Source organism: Pipistrellus kuhlii, unplaced genomic scaffold, assembly GCF_014108245.1.
Source record: "Pipistrellus kuhlii isolate mPipKuh1 unplaced genomic scaffold, mPipKuh1.p scaffold_m20_p_21, whole genome shotgun sequence".
NCBI lineage: Eukaryota > Metazoa > Chordata > Mammalia > Chiroptera > Vespertilionidae > Pipistrellus > Pipistrellus kuhlii.
The window spans coordinates 4,511,687-4,527,915 of NW_023425520.1; the positions used below are offsets into that span (position 1 = coordinate 4,511,687).

At 50.4% G+C, this 16,229-nt stretch overlaps 1 protein-coding gene across 2 annotated transcripts in view; it reads right to left on the reverse strand.

The window, feature by feature from the left end:
• The window catches only part of LOXL2 (lysyl oxidase like 2), a 99,975-nt gene that overhangs the window by 13,093 nt on the left and 70,653 nt on the right, over positions 1-16,229 (reverse strand). For both annotated transcript variants that reach the window (XM_036449904.2, XM_036449903.2), the window contains exons 7-9: positions 8,584-8,735; positions 3,255-3,422; positions 1,283-1,445 (exon numbers count right to left, since the gene is read on the reverse strand). In XM_036449904.2, coding sequence (XP_036305797.1) covers positions 1,283-1,445; positions 3,255-3,422; positions 8,584-8,735 — 483 coding nt within the window. The remainder of the gene's footprint in view (positions 1-1,282; positions 1,446-3,254; positions 3,423-8,583; positions 8,736-16,229) is intronic.

Below are 16,229 nucleotides of genomic sequence, written 5' to 3' on the forward strand. Positions count from 1 at the left end.
TTCTTTTGGGAGTGGATACAGATCTATTTTCCAACCTGTGTAACACTGTATGTAAGTTTAGTCTCTTTTTTTTTTTTTTTTTTGCCAATATCTACTTTTCTTTCATCTGCTTGTATGTTATGCTACCTTGAGTTTTATTTAGGTTTATGTTATCTCAATGTCCTTTTTTGGGGGGAGGGGGGGAGGAGAAGGTGTATTACAGATACAAATGAATTAATAAGCCATGACAGCATCGAGCCGCTTCTCGCTGCTTGGATGTATTCCCCCAGGGGACTGTACGGGTGATGATCTCAGGCTCTCCTCTCAGACAGGATGCAATAGCTTGGGATGTCTGCCCAAAGGAGCCAGTGCTGGCAGCCAGCGCCCTGCCTTCCCCAGGCAGAGGACTTGCTGAGTGAGTCTTGCAGGGGGTGATGAGAGAACGAAACGGACTGAGCTCAAGGTTTCATAGTCTTCCTCGTTCTCCGGGATGGTAAATGACAGTGCATCATTTTTTATCAAGCGCCTGCACGTATTCATTGTCATGTTTAATTTTCAGTTTCTAGCAAAAATAACTGTAGATCATAGTGGTTAACCAACGTTGCCAAGATCAGCAGTAAGTGGCAGGCGGGTCTGGTCTCGGGCCTCCCTGATTCACGAGGGCATGGTTTTACAAGGCCAGGGGTGGGGAGGGTGGCGCTTGGGGATCAGGAGATGACAGGCCCGAAGGCTGTTCCCTGGTCCTCTCTCTCAGCCTGGGAGGGAGACTTCACACCCTCGGCCATTCTGAATCCTGGCAGGGCTTCTTCCCCTTCTATATTGTCAGTCTTTCCAGAATGCCCAGGGCGTCACCAGGAAGCAAAATCACCTCCAGGCTGTGCAACAGAAAATGACCTACAGAGGAGGGCAGAAGGAAGGAAGTGGTGTGTGCAAGGGCTTCATGCTTCGCTAACCTCAGAACCATCCTCCTGCTAAGAGCAAGGAGTTCTCAGCCTCTTAATTTGCTCAAGGTTGCTTAAAGAGTCTACAGTGGCCCTGAGATTCGAACCCAAGGCCCCCCAGACACCCTGATTACTCCCTAACCCTAACCCACTCCGCCATCAAGCAAGGTTCCCTGGGTGGGGGGGGGGGGGGGGGGAGACCCTTTAGCCCCCACCTTCCCGTGTAACAAGAATTAACCTCTTCGTTCCTTTGTTGCTCAGCCAATGACAGAGGGCTCAGAGCCTTGTGAGGAATAACCACTGAGACTCTGGTCCTTTCCTGGAGCCTGGCAGGGAGGTGGATCCCACTCCCAGGAACTCACTTTCTGAGCAGGCGACTCCGGCCCCATATTGTATCCCGCCCTGGGGGCAGGCCACGTCCTCGTCCTGGCGGCAGTGCGCCAGGGACAGCTCCGTTCCCGAGCACTTCACGCCGCTCATGACCACCTTGTTGGCATTGATGTTTTCCTGCCAATACCAGGTCTCCTGGGGAGTCAACAAAAGAAATGGCCGGTATGTCACCTCGAACGGTCACTTTCTCACATTCTATCATCGCTCAGCCTTACGAAGGTCTCAACCCTTCATGATCCCATTTGCCAGATGGAGGTAACTGAGGCACCAAGAAACACTTATCCAAGCCATGCAGCTTGTTGTGGCAGAGTGAGTAAGAATCCAAGTCTTCTAAACCATGAGAACTAGAGTCTGTCACTCCCCTCTCTCTCCTCCCCCCCTCTGGAGAGCTTTGGTCAAACAACTGTTCAGTGCTGTGTGTGTGTCAGGAATGGCTGGCACCTGCAACTCATGCTGCCACTGACTTATCCTGAGCCCAGGGCAGATATTACTAATCAATCACGGCACTCTCCTCTGAGGCTGACTGCGGTTCTCAGAATCCTCAACACCGTGCCCCAGGAAGACACCACCAATGGATCAGCACGGGCAGGAGAGGAGAAATGTATTCACATATGGCAGCGATTAGTTTGCTATCCATACATATAGAGAACCTGACTGTACATCTCTCATCCTCCAGATTGAAAACTGGGGCCTCAAGAAGGGACAGGACTTATAATCAGTGACAGATACAAGGTGCAGGCCCTATCCCAGATGAGGCCCAGATGTCTTAGGAATGGGCTGATAAGGAACAAAAATAGCCGGAAGGCCACTGTGTGTAATGAGCACCGTCTCCTACTCTCCTGAGAAAAACAGACCGCCCTGGCTTGTCACAGGCAGTTAGCGGAGACGCTGTGCTGCCCAGGAAGCTGGCTCCCAGAGGGTGCGGACAGCAGTGCCAGAGGCCACGGGGCAGCCCAGCCCCAGACTCCCTGTCTTCCTGTACCTGGCCGGCCAGTCAGGCTCAGCAAGGCTGTCAGGCTTCTTCCAGGTCTCGCCCTTAGAATCCCTCTTCCCAAGCAGGGCCACCTGGCAGGGTGCTGGAGTCAGGGTTAGCAAAGCGGGGGGTGGGGGGTGCTCCAGCCGTTTCCCTGCTCTGGGAGAAGCTTAAGGAAAGCAGAGCCGGGGTCCTGTGGACCTGGGACTGTCCGTTCCAAGCCACAGGAGGAGAAGTGCGGCCTGGAAAGGTGGCTGCTGGCGCACAGCTGGGAAGATTGCCAGGCTTCCGTCTCCTGCCCCAACCCAGCCTCTTGCTGGCACACTTTTACTCTGGGGGTGCCTGTTCCCTCCCAGTGGGGTCCAGAGGGAATCACTTTAGAAGCCAAACGCTGCTTGTCTTTCTCCTGCTGCCTCTCGGTAGGGGAAGGAGCTTGGCTGCCCTCTGCTGAGTCACTCCCTTTGAGGAAGGGCCTGGGGAGGAAGGGCAGCGGCTGTGACAGGGTGCTGGACGGGCGTGGAAATTTAGCGGCTGATCAACCAGAGAACGCATGAGCAGGGGCTATACTGGGGCTCCCCGGGAGAAGCTAAGGCACAGGGCATGTTGGGCCTCGGCCTGGCTGTCCATTAGCCCATAGGACTGAGTTGCTTCCCTCTGCAAAGGGCATAGAAGGACACCCCAAGTTCAGCTCCTGGCCTAGGGTGAATCCCAGTGTGTGCAAACTGAGTGGACTGGGAAACCAGAGTCTAGGCCCTCGCTCTGCAGCGGGGAAAAGCAGAGGGTGACTAACCCTGGGACTCAGAGTCGTGAGGGGCAGAAGTGAGGCCGGGATGAGGTTGCTGCCTCCCGCCCAGCCCATGGCACGTGGCTCTCCTCCCTCTGGGTGGCCGGGGAAGGTCCGTGGGGGATGGAGGCTGACTAGAGACGGGAGGTTCAGACTGGATGGAGGGGCTGAAGCCCAGGCTTCTCACCTGGAAGGCGTTGCTGGCGAACCCCAGGCCCAGCTGCCGGCAGACCACCATGGCCTCCACAATGCCCCAGTTCTCGCCACACACGATCCCCCAGACAAGGGACCCATTCCTCTCCACCAGCACCTCCACCCGGCCCTCGAAGGGGTTCCGGCCCCCGTTCAGGCGCAGCTGTAGAGAGAAAGGCAGGCATAGTCACCAGGAGGGATGAAGAGCAATGCCACCAGCCCCAGTTCTCCCACGCCACAGGGTCCTGCCTGGGACACTCAGATTCCACAGCATCCCCCAGAGCCATGCTCTTACATCTTAGGTCCCACTCCTGGCATCCTGGGGCCCTCGCCTGGTAGCCAGGAGGCCCTGGACCACCACTGGGCACCACAGCAGAGCCTCCCTCCTGGAAGGAGATGCCTCAGTAACCAAAGGTCAGGCCAGGTTCTTGCGTGGCTCCCCACTGCTCCCCCGAGTCCACCGGTGGGGAGCTGCTCTTAGAATCAGACACTTGATAGGACGCGCTCAGGGTCCCCAACATGTTAGAATTCCCCGAGATTTCTTCTGGAACCCTCTTCTCGCACACCCTCTGCTTGGCTGGTTCCAGCTCCTGATCCTGTCTCCTCCCACAGTGCCCCCTGCTGCCCTCTCCCCTGGGCACTCTCTTCTGGGACCACTAGAGCCACCTGCTTATTTGATCATTCCACTGGGTACCTCTGAGACTCCCAATCCGAACTTGTCCTCTTTTCTCTGTCCACCTAAACCTGTGCTATATCTTCCACTCGTTCCCTATTTCAGCTAAAGTCATACCCTCTGTCCCAGGGCAGCAAAGTTTGTATAAAAGCCAGCTGGTAAACACTTCAGGCTTCGCGGGCGTGTGCTCTCTCTGTCATAAGCACATCTCTGCCATGTGGTGTGCAGGCAGGCCCGGACGACATGCAAATGACTGGGCGTGGCTGTTCCAATAAAGTTATATTTACAAACACAGGCAGAATGTTGGGTCTGGCCTGCAAGCTGTAGTCTGCTGATCCCTAATCCATTCTGCCAGAAATCTGGGAAGCATTCTCAACATCGCCCGCCCTGCCCTCTCTCTCTCATGCCCCACATCTTGGTGCAGTTTATCTCCCAAGTCTCTTTCCAGCCCACCTACCTCCTTCCCCCGTCCCCCAGGCACCACCATCTCTCGCCTCTACTCTTGCTTCCATCCCCGTCAAAAGAGAGAAACCTTTAATATAATGAATAGGAGTCACAGTATCCATGAGAAAGAAGCAAACAATGAGTCCAGAGAAGCCCATTCGACTCAGAAGCCAGTCGTTTTTAAGAAGCACCTGCTCCTGTCACACACACACACACACCACCACCACCACCACCACCACCACCACCCCCACCCCCCCGTTTAGAACAGGTGAGTGGCTTCCTAGGGCTCCACGGCTCTCCGCTGCTGCCTGTCCAGTCTCCCTCATCCTTCTTCCCTGACCTCCAGGCACGTGGGCCTTCTTTCAGCTTCCGTGGCTTTCTGACTTTCTTGACCCTGTCCCACGGTAAGTCACACATTTCACATGGAAGCCTACTGCATACAAAGGCCCTTTCCTGGCTGATCTCATTTCTCTTTCCAACTCCGTACCCACTGGCATTCCCCTCCGATGGGGGTCAGTGCTCCCACGACTCCCCGCTGTGGTGAAGGCCTGGCTGTGGGCTTTCTCTTTGTGCAGGGCAAGCGCCTGCCTTAGGCTCTGACTACTGAGGTGTCTCCTTCCAAGAAGCCCATGTCACATGAACACATTGCCAGCCATTCGACTAGATAAAGAACCAGCCCCTCTGCCCAGGGGCCTCTTTGGTCTCAGAGATCTTGGTTGATTTTTATAACCAAACATTTGGGCCACTTGTTTTTTCTCCCTGTGCTTTAAAATCCAACTTGTATTTTTACACCCAGAAATAAAAAGTGAGCCCACAGAACCCTCAGTCCCCAATGAAATCAGAACCCCTTGACCCCAATAAAATCAGAACCCCCGCCCTGAGAGCCCTCTCTCTCTCTACCTCTGACCTCACAGTGTGGCCCCAACTGTGCTGTGTCATTTCCGTTTTTGCAAATAATAAACCTGTGTGTTTTCAAAAGTCTCTGATGGTCACAGCTGAAGGGCATCTTGGAATCATCATAAGAACCAAAGGGGCCAGTCCAACCACACACTGGCTACTGGTAGGCTGAGCCCAGAACAGAACACCTACACTTCTTCTTAGCATCTGTGACAGTTATACTTAAGCTACCTTACAGTTTGTTTAAGGCCTGTCTCCTCTGCTAGAATAGAAAGAAGATCCAAGGGCAGAGCTGATTTTGTCTGTTTTCCTGTGTGATCATTATCAAAGACAGCACTTCAGGAATGTTAGGTACTCCTCAACTATTTTTGGAATGAATGAATAAATAATCAATTTTGCAGAATGAAAGCATGGATCAACTTATATGAGCTCAAGCGGGGAGATCTGACATTTGGGGAAGGGTTCTAAAAATGCAAATCTTAATCCAAATTCAGTACCTTGCTACCCTTCATGTTTCTAACAATTTACGCCTTTGGGATAAGGCATGACACCTTCAATAATCCTCAGCACGTTAAGTTGTCTGGTCAACAGTCCTTAGCAACAGCACAACAGCTGACCAATCCTTAGCTTCAGAATGGCCCTGGGGGCACAGGTCTTAATTCCTGTCGTAAGGCCTGCAAGATCAATAGGTCTGCCGGCAAACAGACAAGCTAAGGGCAGCCACAATGTTCCATTAACCTCCCTGGGCTATTGAGTAGATGAATGACATGAGATAGCTCACGGACAGTGCTCAGACAGGGCCTGGCACTCAGGAAGTGCTCGAGAAATGTTAAGGCACTGTCTTAGCAATGATCATTATCAGCTGGGAATCCCATCAGGAAAAAAAAAAATGGCCGAAACCGAAACCAGTTTGGCTCAGTGGATAGTAGAGAGTCAGCCTGCGGACTGAAAGGTCCCAGGTTTGATTCCGGTCAAGGGCATGTACCTTGGTTGCGGACACATCCCCAGTAGGGGGTGTGCAAGAGGCAGCAGCTGATCGATGATTCTCTCTCATTGATGTTTCTAACTCTCTATCCCTCTCCCTTCCTCTCTGTAAAAAAATCAATAAAATATATTTTAAAAAACGGAAAAAAAAGAAAAAGAAAAAAAGAAAAAAAATGCTCCTCAGAGCAGGTGAAAAGTCTCAGACAGGCAAGAGGCCTTATTTCTAGAGGGGCAAACTGAAGCCTCAGAGAGATTAAGGAATTGGCTAGTGAGTGATTGTTATAAACTAACTTGTGCCCCTCCCCCAATTCATATATTGAATTAATATGCTAATCCCTAATGTAACTGTATTTGAAGAGCCTTTCCAAAGGCAATTAGGTTAAATGAGGTCACATGGGTGGGGCCCTAATCCAACCTGCCGGGTGCTCTTACTAGAAGAGAAAGAGACTCCAGGGATGCACAAGCACAGAGGAGAGGCCACGTGAGGACACAGTGAGAACTGAAAGGCCAGGAGGAAGGCCTCAGGAGAAACCACCCCTGCCAGCACCTTGATCTTGGACTTCCAGCCTCCAGAACTATGAGACCATAAATTTTTATTGTTTACACGTCTGTGGTATTTTTGTTCTGCCAGTCCCGGCAAACTAACAGTGATAAAACTCAGGAGTCTCGATCATTCTGCCCAATAAAATCTGGACATCCATAACATCTGGTTGATGCCAGTACTTTTGGGGGCCCTAAGCCGGCCATGCAGAAGCCTGACCGTCTGATGTGGCAAGAACTGATGCAGCTCACAGGGATTTCTTTCAGAGGTGACTATCTTCATTCCCTCCCAGGGGGCAGAAACAGCAGATCTAGGTGTCAACTCTCCCACACTCTGTACTTGAGAGCAGGGGCCACCTCCTAGAGCCTGGAGGGTCCCTGAAAGGGTGAGGGCTATTTGTGCTGGGAGTTTGGTGCCTCTGCTGGCATCCCTGGACCTGGCTCAGCAATTCCCACCATAAAAGAGTTCTGGAAAATTTCACTTCCTTTGGCCCAGATCGTTCCCCACTCCACCCAGCTCCAATCTGTCTGAAGTGAATGGTGCCACAGCAAGCCAGACTCAGCGCAGTCGGCATTTGCAGCTCTGTTATGGCTATCAGAATGCTGCTGGGCAATCAGAGATGCCGGCCTTCCCGCAGCTGTGGGGCTGTGGCCCTGTGGCCCACACTTCTGCTCATACACCAGCAAATGTGTGGCTTGGCCGAGTGCTATTGGGTGCCCATTTTTGGCTGTTGGGCAATGAGTTGCACAAGTTCAGTAGCACCTTTGGCATACTGGTGCCAAGGTCAAGAATCACTGTCCAAGCAGGAGCCCAGCTGGGGAACCGTCCTGCACCCCGATGTGTCCATGTTTGCTCCTTAAAAAAAAAAGTATATTTTTACTGATTTCAGAGAGGAAGGAAGAGGGAGAGATAGAAACATCAATGATGAGAGAGAATCGTTGATTGGCTGCCTCCTGCTCTGGGGATTGAACCTGTAACCCATGCATGTGCCCTTGACCGGAATTGAACCTGGGACCCTTCAGTCCACAGGCTGACACTCTATCCACTGAGCCAAACCAGCTAGGGCCATGTTTGCTCATTTTAAAATATGCACCCAGAAAGCTCTTCCAATGTGCCACCCACCAGCTAATGCACAGACCCGACCACACTCATGGCATAACGAAGAACATCAAATAGGCTTCACCGGGCCTTTTGGTATCATTGGAGAGCCCTCCTGGCAAAGAGGAAGTAATCTGTTGGCTACTCCTGTGAGCAAGGATATCCAAGCCAGGAGACACACTGAGGTAGGTTTTTGAGGTCCTATCTCAGGACAGGAAGGTGTGTCTCTGACTTAATGCTGTTAAGATTTCCTTTCTTTCCCTCTGATTCTGTGCTGTGCTTATATCTGTGATTTGCAGATCTGCTGTCAATGTGGCTCCTCTGGGCCCTTGGGAAGGGCCCCTGCCAAGGGTGCCACAGGTGCTGTACACCTGGAGTCCCTCAGAAGGGACTGCCTTGCGATCACACCACACGTCCAGGCCCAGTGCAGGTTGTGGCTCAGTGTTTGCCACTAAGGACAGTGGTGCTTATGCACATGTTTTCTTTTTGGTACATTTACAAGTGCTAGGTGGCAATGTCCTGAATAGAATAATGATGCAGCAGAGCCCGAGACCTTCCTGAGATCGTTGTCAGAGTACCCTCATACCACCTGCGAGAAAACTTCAGCGTGAGGCCAATGGGTTTGTAATTTCTGGAGCCTCAATGACCTAAACATGACACGGTCCCATCTGTGCCCAGTCCCTTCACCTTCTTCTGGAAGCCCATGGCAGGGGTATTACATCTCACACCAGCATCCTCCTCGTGGTTGCAGCCCTGGGACTCGGCATTGAACTTGCAGTCAATGATGGACTTCTCATTCCCAGTGCACTCGATCTCGTTGAGATGGATGGGTCCTATCCCTGGAGAAGAAAATAAACACGGTGAGCGTCTGAAGGAAAGTCTCTGCAAGAAAATCCCAGATAATAAGAACAATTCTCTCCCACCCTCAAAACCCTCCCAACTGCCCCCCCACAATCAGCTCAATGACCCAGCCTTTCCTCCCTGCAGAGAATTGCTTCTTGTTTTGGGATCCTCTTCCCTCATAAGAGCTAATGAAGGTTGTGCTAACTTGTGTGACCTTGGCCAACTCGCTCAGCCTCCTGAATATTGGTTTTTTTCTCTTAAATGAAAGAGACAAACTAGAAGATATCGAGGTTTCCTTCCCAACTTTCATCTTCTATGCGTTTATGAACCTGGAAAGGGTGACTCGCTGCATAATCGGGGTTCCTTTAGGAAGAGATAGCATGGTCAAATTGGATGATCTGAAGAAACTTAGAAAAATACATTTTTACACTAAAGGTATGAACTGAGTGTAGTGACCAAAGGACAGTGCAGTGCTCGGGGGCCACTAGCACTGGGCACAGACACCTGCAGGAGTGAGGGGAGGATACCAACATCGAAGCCAGGAGAGCGGAGCTGTGTGGAAAGGCCTCTGAGAAGAGCTGTTACCTTTGGCTGAGGGACTGGGTGGCCACAGGGACCTTGCAGGGAGAAGAGATACCTGGCCTCTCTCTTCTCCCCATCTCCAGGCTGCTGCCAGTGCGCCCTGCTGGCCACACCCAAATGTGCCTCTGGATTTTATGGGTAAAGGTGGAGAGTGGAGCTGAAAGGGGTGATGGAAGAATCCTGCAAATGACCTATGATGAGCATTCGGGAAGCTCTCATATAGGCAGAGATAACAAGGGGAAGCTTCCCACTGTGGGGAGAAAGAATTCCCAGGCTGCCCAGCATTCAGCTCAGCTCAACCACTCATCGTGATGGATCAAAGCCCACTGTTCCCAGCTTTGGGCTGCATCGACTCCCATCTTGGTCCCTGGCCTGTCTGTGACCTTCTCCCTCTCCTGATCTTCACCACCTTCTTGACCCTCATCACTGGAACACCCGTTAAAACCTCCCATCTTTACGATGACCCTCCCCTGACCTCTGCACCTCCCTCTGGCCCATCACTGTCATCCCCTTCAGGCAGAATTTCTCGAGAGCAACATCTGTTGTTCTCTCTTCCATTGCCAACAGTAGGATTGTCCCCAGTCTGTTTCCTCGCCAGCTCTTCCTCCTCCCAGGAAAAGGCCCCTCCACCCTCCTGGTTATTCTCTAGTACTGACTTCTTTTTCACCAAAAGCAATCCATTACCAGATTCTGTTCACTCCCCCAAAGCTTTTGTTTTTTTCACTTTTGCTACAACACTAGTCCAACCCTGCCATCTCCCATTTGGATGAATTCAATAGTCTCTAGTCTTCCTCCCGTTTGTTTATTCCAAAGTATTTTCCACATGGTAGCCCAAGAGATTTTCTAATGCAAATGGAATTATGTCACGTCTTGTCTTAAATCCCTGCAGGAGCTTCTCACTGCCCCATGGTAAAATCCACAGTCATAGGCAGCCACCTCCATCTTTTACCACATTATGTTGGGTCTTTATGTTAAGTGCCTGCCTCCCCCAGATGGCCTACCAGGCCCTGTGGAATCTGACCTCCACTTAGCCTTCTGGCTCTGCCAGCTCCTCGCCCTCAGCCATCTGGTCTCCTGAGCCAAGTGTCTCCCTCTGCATGGACCCCCTGCCTGGACTGTCTTCCTCCCAGTCTTCAGCAGTTCACTCCTGCTCATCTCTCAGGGCTCAGCCCCAATGCCATTTCTTTGGAGAAGCCTTTTGGACCCCATCTAAGCTGGGTCTTCCCACTGAGCACTCTGCTTCACGTTCATTCACATGGCTCTCTGTTCAATGTGTGTCTGTCTCCCCACTACGCCACCAGAGCCTGTGTTCCTTTAGTTTCTTTTTATATTAAATTGATTTCAGAGAGGAAGGGAGAGGGAGAGATAGACACATCAATGATGAGAGAGAATCATAGATCAGCCACCTCCTGCACACCCCCTACTGGGATTGAGCCCACAACTGACCAGGAACCGAACTGTAACCTCCTGGTTCCTAGGTCAATGCTCAATCACCGAGCCACACGAGCCAGTCTGTGTTCCTTTTGTACTCTCAGCCAGGCCCCGGCAGATAAGAAGTGCTGCAAATAGTGTCTGGGTGGATGTTGACTCCACTGAGGACTTGGATGTTGGCCTCTGTGCTAGGTGTTGGGGACTCATATATGAAGAAGGCAGACCCCTGCCATGAAGTGCGCAGTTAATTTGTGGGGGAGGCAGACACTTATGCAAGGACATAATATGAGCGATGGAGGTGACTACCTATGATTTTTAAAAAAAATTCTCACTTAAGGATATGTTTTATTGATTTTAGAGAGAAAGTGAATGTGAGAGAAAACATCAAAAGGAGAAAGAAACATCAATCGGTTGCCCCCCATACACACCTGAGTCAAACCCACAACCTATGGTGTATGGGATGCCCTGACCTGGAATCGAACCCTAAACTTTTTGGTGTATAGGATGGCACTCCAACCAACTGAACCACCCAGCCAGGGCCTATCTATGTTTTGAACCTAAAGGAAGGGCCGTTGGCTATGCCACGGGGTCTGAAGTCACCAGTATCTAGGCTAACTGAGGCCAAAAATTAACTTGTAAGAGCAATCCATGTTATAAAAGCCAAGTTCTATTTCCTTGGAAATTCGTAAGTGATGAAGCCTACCATTCGCTGGAATTTTACAAAATTTACAAAAATCACATCTGTCACTATGGCTGGAAGCATCCAAAGACTCAGAGTGAAAAGATTGACAAAATAGAAATCCCAAACAGCGGTCCTGAAGCAAGTGGAGTCCACAGCTCATGCATTAAGATGGGCTTAGAAATGGGCAGCAACCTGGGACTCCAGTTAGATCAGGCAGACCCTGTTTGATGATTATGAGGATCATGATGATGGTGGTGATGATGATGGTAATGGTATAATGATGGTGGTGGTAATGGTATAATAATGGTGGTGGTGGAGGTGATGAGAATGGCAGTGATGATGATGATGGTGGTGATGAAGATATCTAATATTTGAGCACTTACTCTGTGCTGGATTCTATCCTATACACATTGCTTCTATTAAACCATTTAATCATCACAATAACCCAATAAAATGAGGAAACTGGAGATGAAAGATTAACTGGTCCAATGGTAGGTAATATTTTCATTATTATTACTATATTATTTTGTTCATCCTCACTAGAGGATTATTTTCTCCATTGATTTTTCAGAGAGAGAGTGAAAGGGAAGGGGAGAGACAGAAAGACAGAGAAACATCGATGTGAGAGAGACACATCAATTGGTTGCCCCCGCATATGTTCCAAATAGGGCCGGGGAATCAAGTCTGCAACTGAGGTACATGCCCTTGACTGGAATGGAACCCAAGACCCTTCAGTCCGCCAGCCGACACTCTGTCCACTGAGCCAAACTGGCAAGAGCTTTAGCATTAGCTCTTACATGTCATCACCTCTTTGTTAGTGTAAGTTATCTCTGGGGTTATATCATTTTCTCCACTTGAGATGAGCTCCTAGAGAACAGAAACAATTACTACAAGTGATTATGGAATAAGTAAATTCTCTATGGCACTGTGCAGCCCAAATACTACTCAATGAGTGTTTGTGGATTGCTAGTCTACAGGGGAAATATTAACACAAGAACTTAGCATGCTTTAGACTCCAACTAACATCTGGTTAGTCTTCTTCTGGCCTCACTGATGTAAACTTACATGGCTTTCTCAGACGCTGGGGGCCGAGGCCCAGCGAGCAGAGCCCGCTTTCCTGCAGCATGCATATTCATGGGACACCAGGCAGCACCGAGCTGGGAAAACCAGTGCTTATCACCCCTTTTTTCTGCAGCACCCAGTTCTGAGGTGGGCTGGGCAGGACAGGCAGTGTCAATGGAAGGCACTGGCTGGATGTACAGCTGCAGCACAGCCAGTGGGGTCCGAGGCTCCTGGCTTCTCTTGTTGACCTAGGTTTGACCTGCATCCAGATCCCCAGCTTTTGCTTATTCCTGGGCTCTGGACTGTACCCTGAATGGCTCCCCACATCCATCTTGGCTCTGCTCTTCCTTCTTGTACAAGCCCTGGCCCCAGGTGACTACAGGGGGCAAGGTATGGGCTCCGGATCCACAAACAACTCTGCAGGTTGCAATCACTCTTTTAAGAGCCCAGAAGAAGAGAAGAGGACACAGCAGTGTTTTGCATGTTGTAAAGGTTAGCATTGTTTCACAAAGTTTTATTTCAGCTTTATGTGTATGGCATACATGATCACATGTCTTTCTGATAGGGCATTGCAAGCAAAGGATTTTAAAGCTCTAGAGCAGTGATTTTTCAACCTTTTCATCTCATGGTACACATAAACTACTAAAATTCTGAGGCTTACAAAAAATGTATTATATTTTTTGCCAATCAGACAAAATGTATAAATTTTGATTCATTCACATTGGACTGCTATTGTTGTGTTGCTGGTTGTCACTGTTTTACTTGATAATCTAAGTCAGTGGTCAGCAAACTGGCTCTGTTGACTAATGAGTTCGCCAACCACTGATCTAAGGGAAAAGAGGCCAGTGTTCCTGACTCAATAGTCAGGTATCGCACGTTTTAAAAATTCTTATAGTACAGTGGTTGAAAATCGCTGCTCTAGAGCTTCCCTGTCTAATGCAGTAGCACTTGGACTGTGGCCAGTGCAGCCTGAGGTGTACTGTAAGTGTACACAACACCCTGGAGTTCAAGGAGTTGGTACACGAAATGTCAACTATTTTGTTAATAACATTTACATTGATTTCATGTTGAAATAAAAATACGTCATATGTTCTAGGTAAAGAAACTATATTATTAAAATTAATTCACCTTCTTTTTGTTATTTTTTTTTTTTTGAGAGAGAGAGAGAAAGAGGGAAAGGAAGAAAGAAAAATCAATGTGGGAGTAAAACATTGACCAGCTGCCTCCAGCACACTCCCCGCTGAGGACTGAGCTTGCAACCCAGGCATGTGCCCTGTCTGGGAATCAAACTAACAATGTTTTGATGGATGGGACAATGGCCAACCCACTGAACCACACTGGCCAGGGCTCTCCTGCTTCTTATTTGTTTGTTTACTTATTTATTTTATGTAGCTACTAGAAAGTTTAAAATTATGTCTAGAAAATGTTAAATTAGGTAAATGGCTTGCAAAACATTTCTATTATTGGACAATGCGAGTCTTTTTTAAAATATATATTTCTTTATTGATTTCAGAGAGGAAGGAAGAGGTAGAGAGAGATAGAAACATCAATGATAAGAGAGGATCATTGAATGGCTCCCTCCTGCACACCCCCTACCGAGGATTGAGCTCTCAACCCAGGCATTTGTCCTTGGCCAGAATTGAACCTGTGTAGGAGGATGCTCTATCCACTGAGACAAACTGGCTAGGGCAACGATGCGAGTCTTGAATGTGTAAATTCTTTACTATGTAGTTCAGCTGGCCCTACGTGTGCAACAGGAACTTATTCATTTATCCATTCATTCACTCTTGATAAAACCAATATTCCCAGAGCACTGCAAGCTGGGACAGACTGGGCACTAAGGACACAGAGATAAAAGACAGAGGCCCTCCCTGCACGCAGCACTCAATCATGGGTGCTGGTGGATGCATATTGTAGATAGCTGGAAGTGAATGCGGTCTGCGTGCCGGGGGTCCCGCACCTCAAAGCGCAGTGCCCGACTCTGACCTGACGTGCATGCTGGCCAGAAGCACAAGTGTCAGGGGATCACAGGAGGCTAGAGTCAGACAGCTCCTCAGACATACATCCAGGAAGAACTCTGAGGCCCAGAGGCCACGCAGAGTCACCGTGCAAGCAGGGGCAGGGCTGGGATGGGGATTCGCACTGGCTACCCTTTCACTGCCCTCACTTGGGTGTGGCCACTTGCTCTACCAGCCGGAGCCAGGAATGACCCCATCTGCCCTGTGACCTGACACTGAATGTGGACTTTTCTCTTTCTGCCCAGCAGAGCTGACCCCACCCAGTGTGGCAACAGATAGTAAATCATCCACTGGTTCTTTCATGCATCATAAAGGGCAAACATCTCATTCTCCCAGAGGCCTGCAGCCCTTGGGAGCCTTTGGCTGCTCCGGGCAGAGGAGTAATTGGGTCAAACAGCACATACTCGGGAGACAGGGAATGTTTATGTTCCCCAGTGCCTGTTTATTCCTCAAAACGAGCGCGGCCTCTGCCCTGTTGGCCTTGGGAGAGCACAAACCATCACATCAGCCAGCCAGGAAAATGCTCTGTACTAAATATGCGAGATTTAAGGCAAGCCCATAACCGGGAAGGAGGAGGACTGTCACACAACCATTAAAGTCCACCCTAGACCCCAAATTTCAGTGCACGCCCAGGAAGTTTGCAGAGATTGGAGAGTGCTGGCAGAGGGTGTTCTGAAAGTGAGCAGGACTTGTTGCAAAGGGGAAGGCCCAACTCTGAGTCAGAGGACTGGGGTTTCAGTCTTCCTCTACCATTAACCATGGGATGATCTCGGGCTGTTCTCCAGAGCCCCAAATTCCTCATTGTTCGGAGTAGACAGCCTGAGCTCCCCTCCAGCAATGCTGCCTTCCAAACCATTATTTGCTATTATTTCCTCGGGGCTGGGATCCATGACCTCACTGCATTCCTTTCTGTGGGGCAATGACCCTATGTCTGACAGCTTGGAAACATCCTCTCCCATCAGGACAGCACACACCTCCTCCCCCCGCATGCTCCCCACTCCCTGCCCATTCTTCCCCCTCCCCGTCCATGCTCTCCCCATTCCCGGCCCATTCTTCCCCCTCCTGGGCCCTCCAGCCCAGGTACATACACTGCACCGCCCAGCTGGTCTGCACCCAGGGCGGCTTTCCCAGCCCAGCCCACAGTTCCCAGGAGAGGCCGGGCACACTGGGCTGCAGTGTCTGGGTGGAGAGCCTCCTTCCGAAGACCCGGGGCTCGCACGGGTCAGTGGCCTTCCTGACCGGGCGGGAAGGACACTCTCTGTTGTGTTGTCATGTCACGTCCACAACATTGCTCTCAGCTCGAGAGTCCCTTGTGTTCTGTTCTTTGCTCAAACAGAACATTTGTTCAGGACACTTAATAAAAACCAGGCCCCTCTCCTTAGCATCCCATGACATCGGAGAGGGGCATCACGTTCCCAGGGAGAGCTTTGCGGGGCTGTGCCTAAGTGGAAGAGTCATGGGGGTTCCTTTGTGCCCCGGTGGCTCCTGGAGGACCCTCCCAAGATTTCCAGGGGCTCAATGGGGCAGTGGGAGCCTGGATGAGAGGTTGGGAGAGCCCCGTTACCCATTGACTGCTAATATGTTGTCTCATCTCCCTTCTTTGGGCTTCAGCTTCCAAATCCTGAACGTGGGGACTGGGTGTTCCCTGAGGCCCTTCCAGCTCTGACTACCCAGGGAGAGGCCTGAGAGTCTCTAAGAGAAGCAGCTGCTGGGGG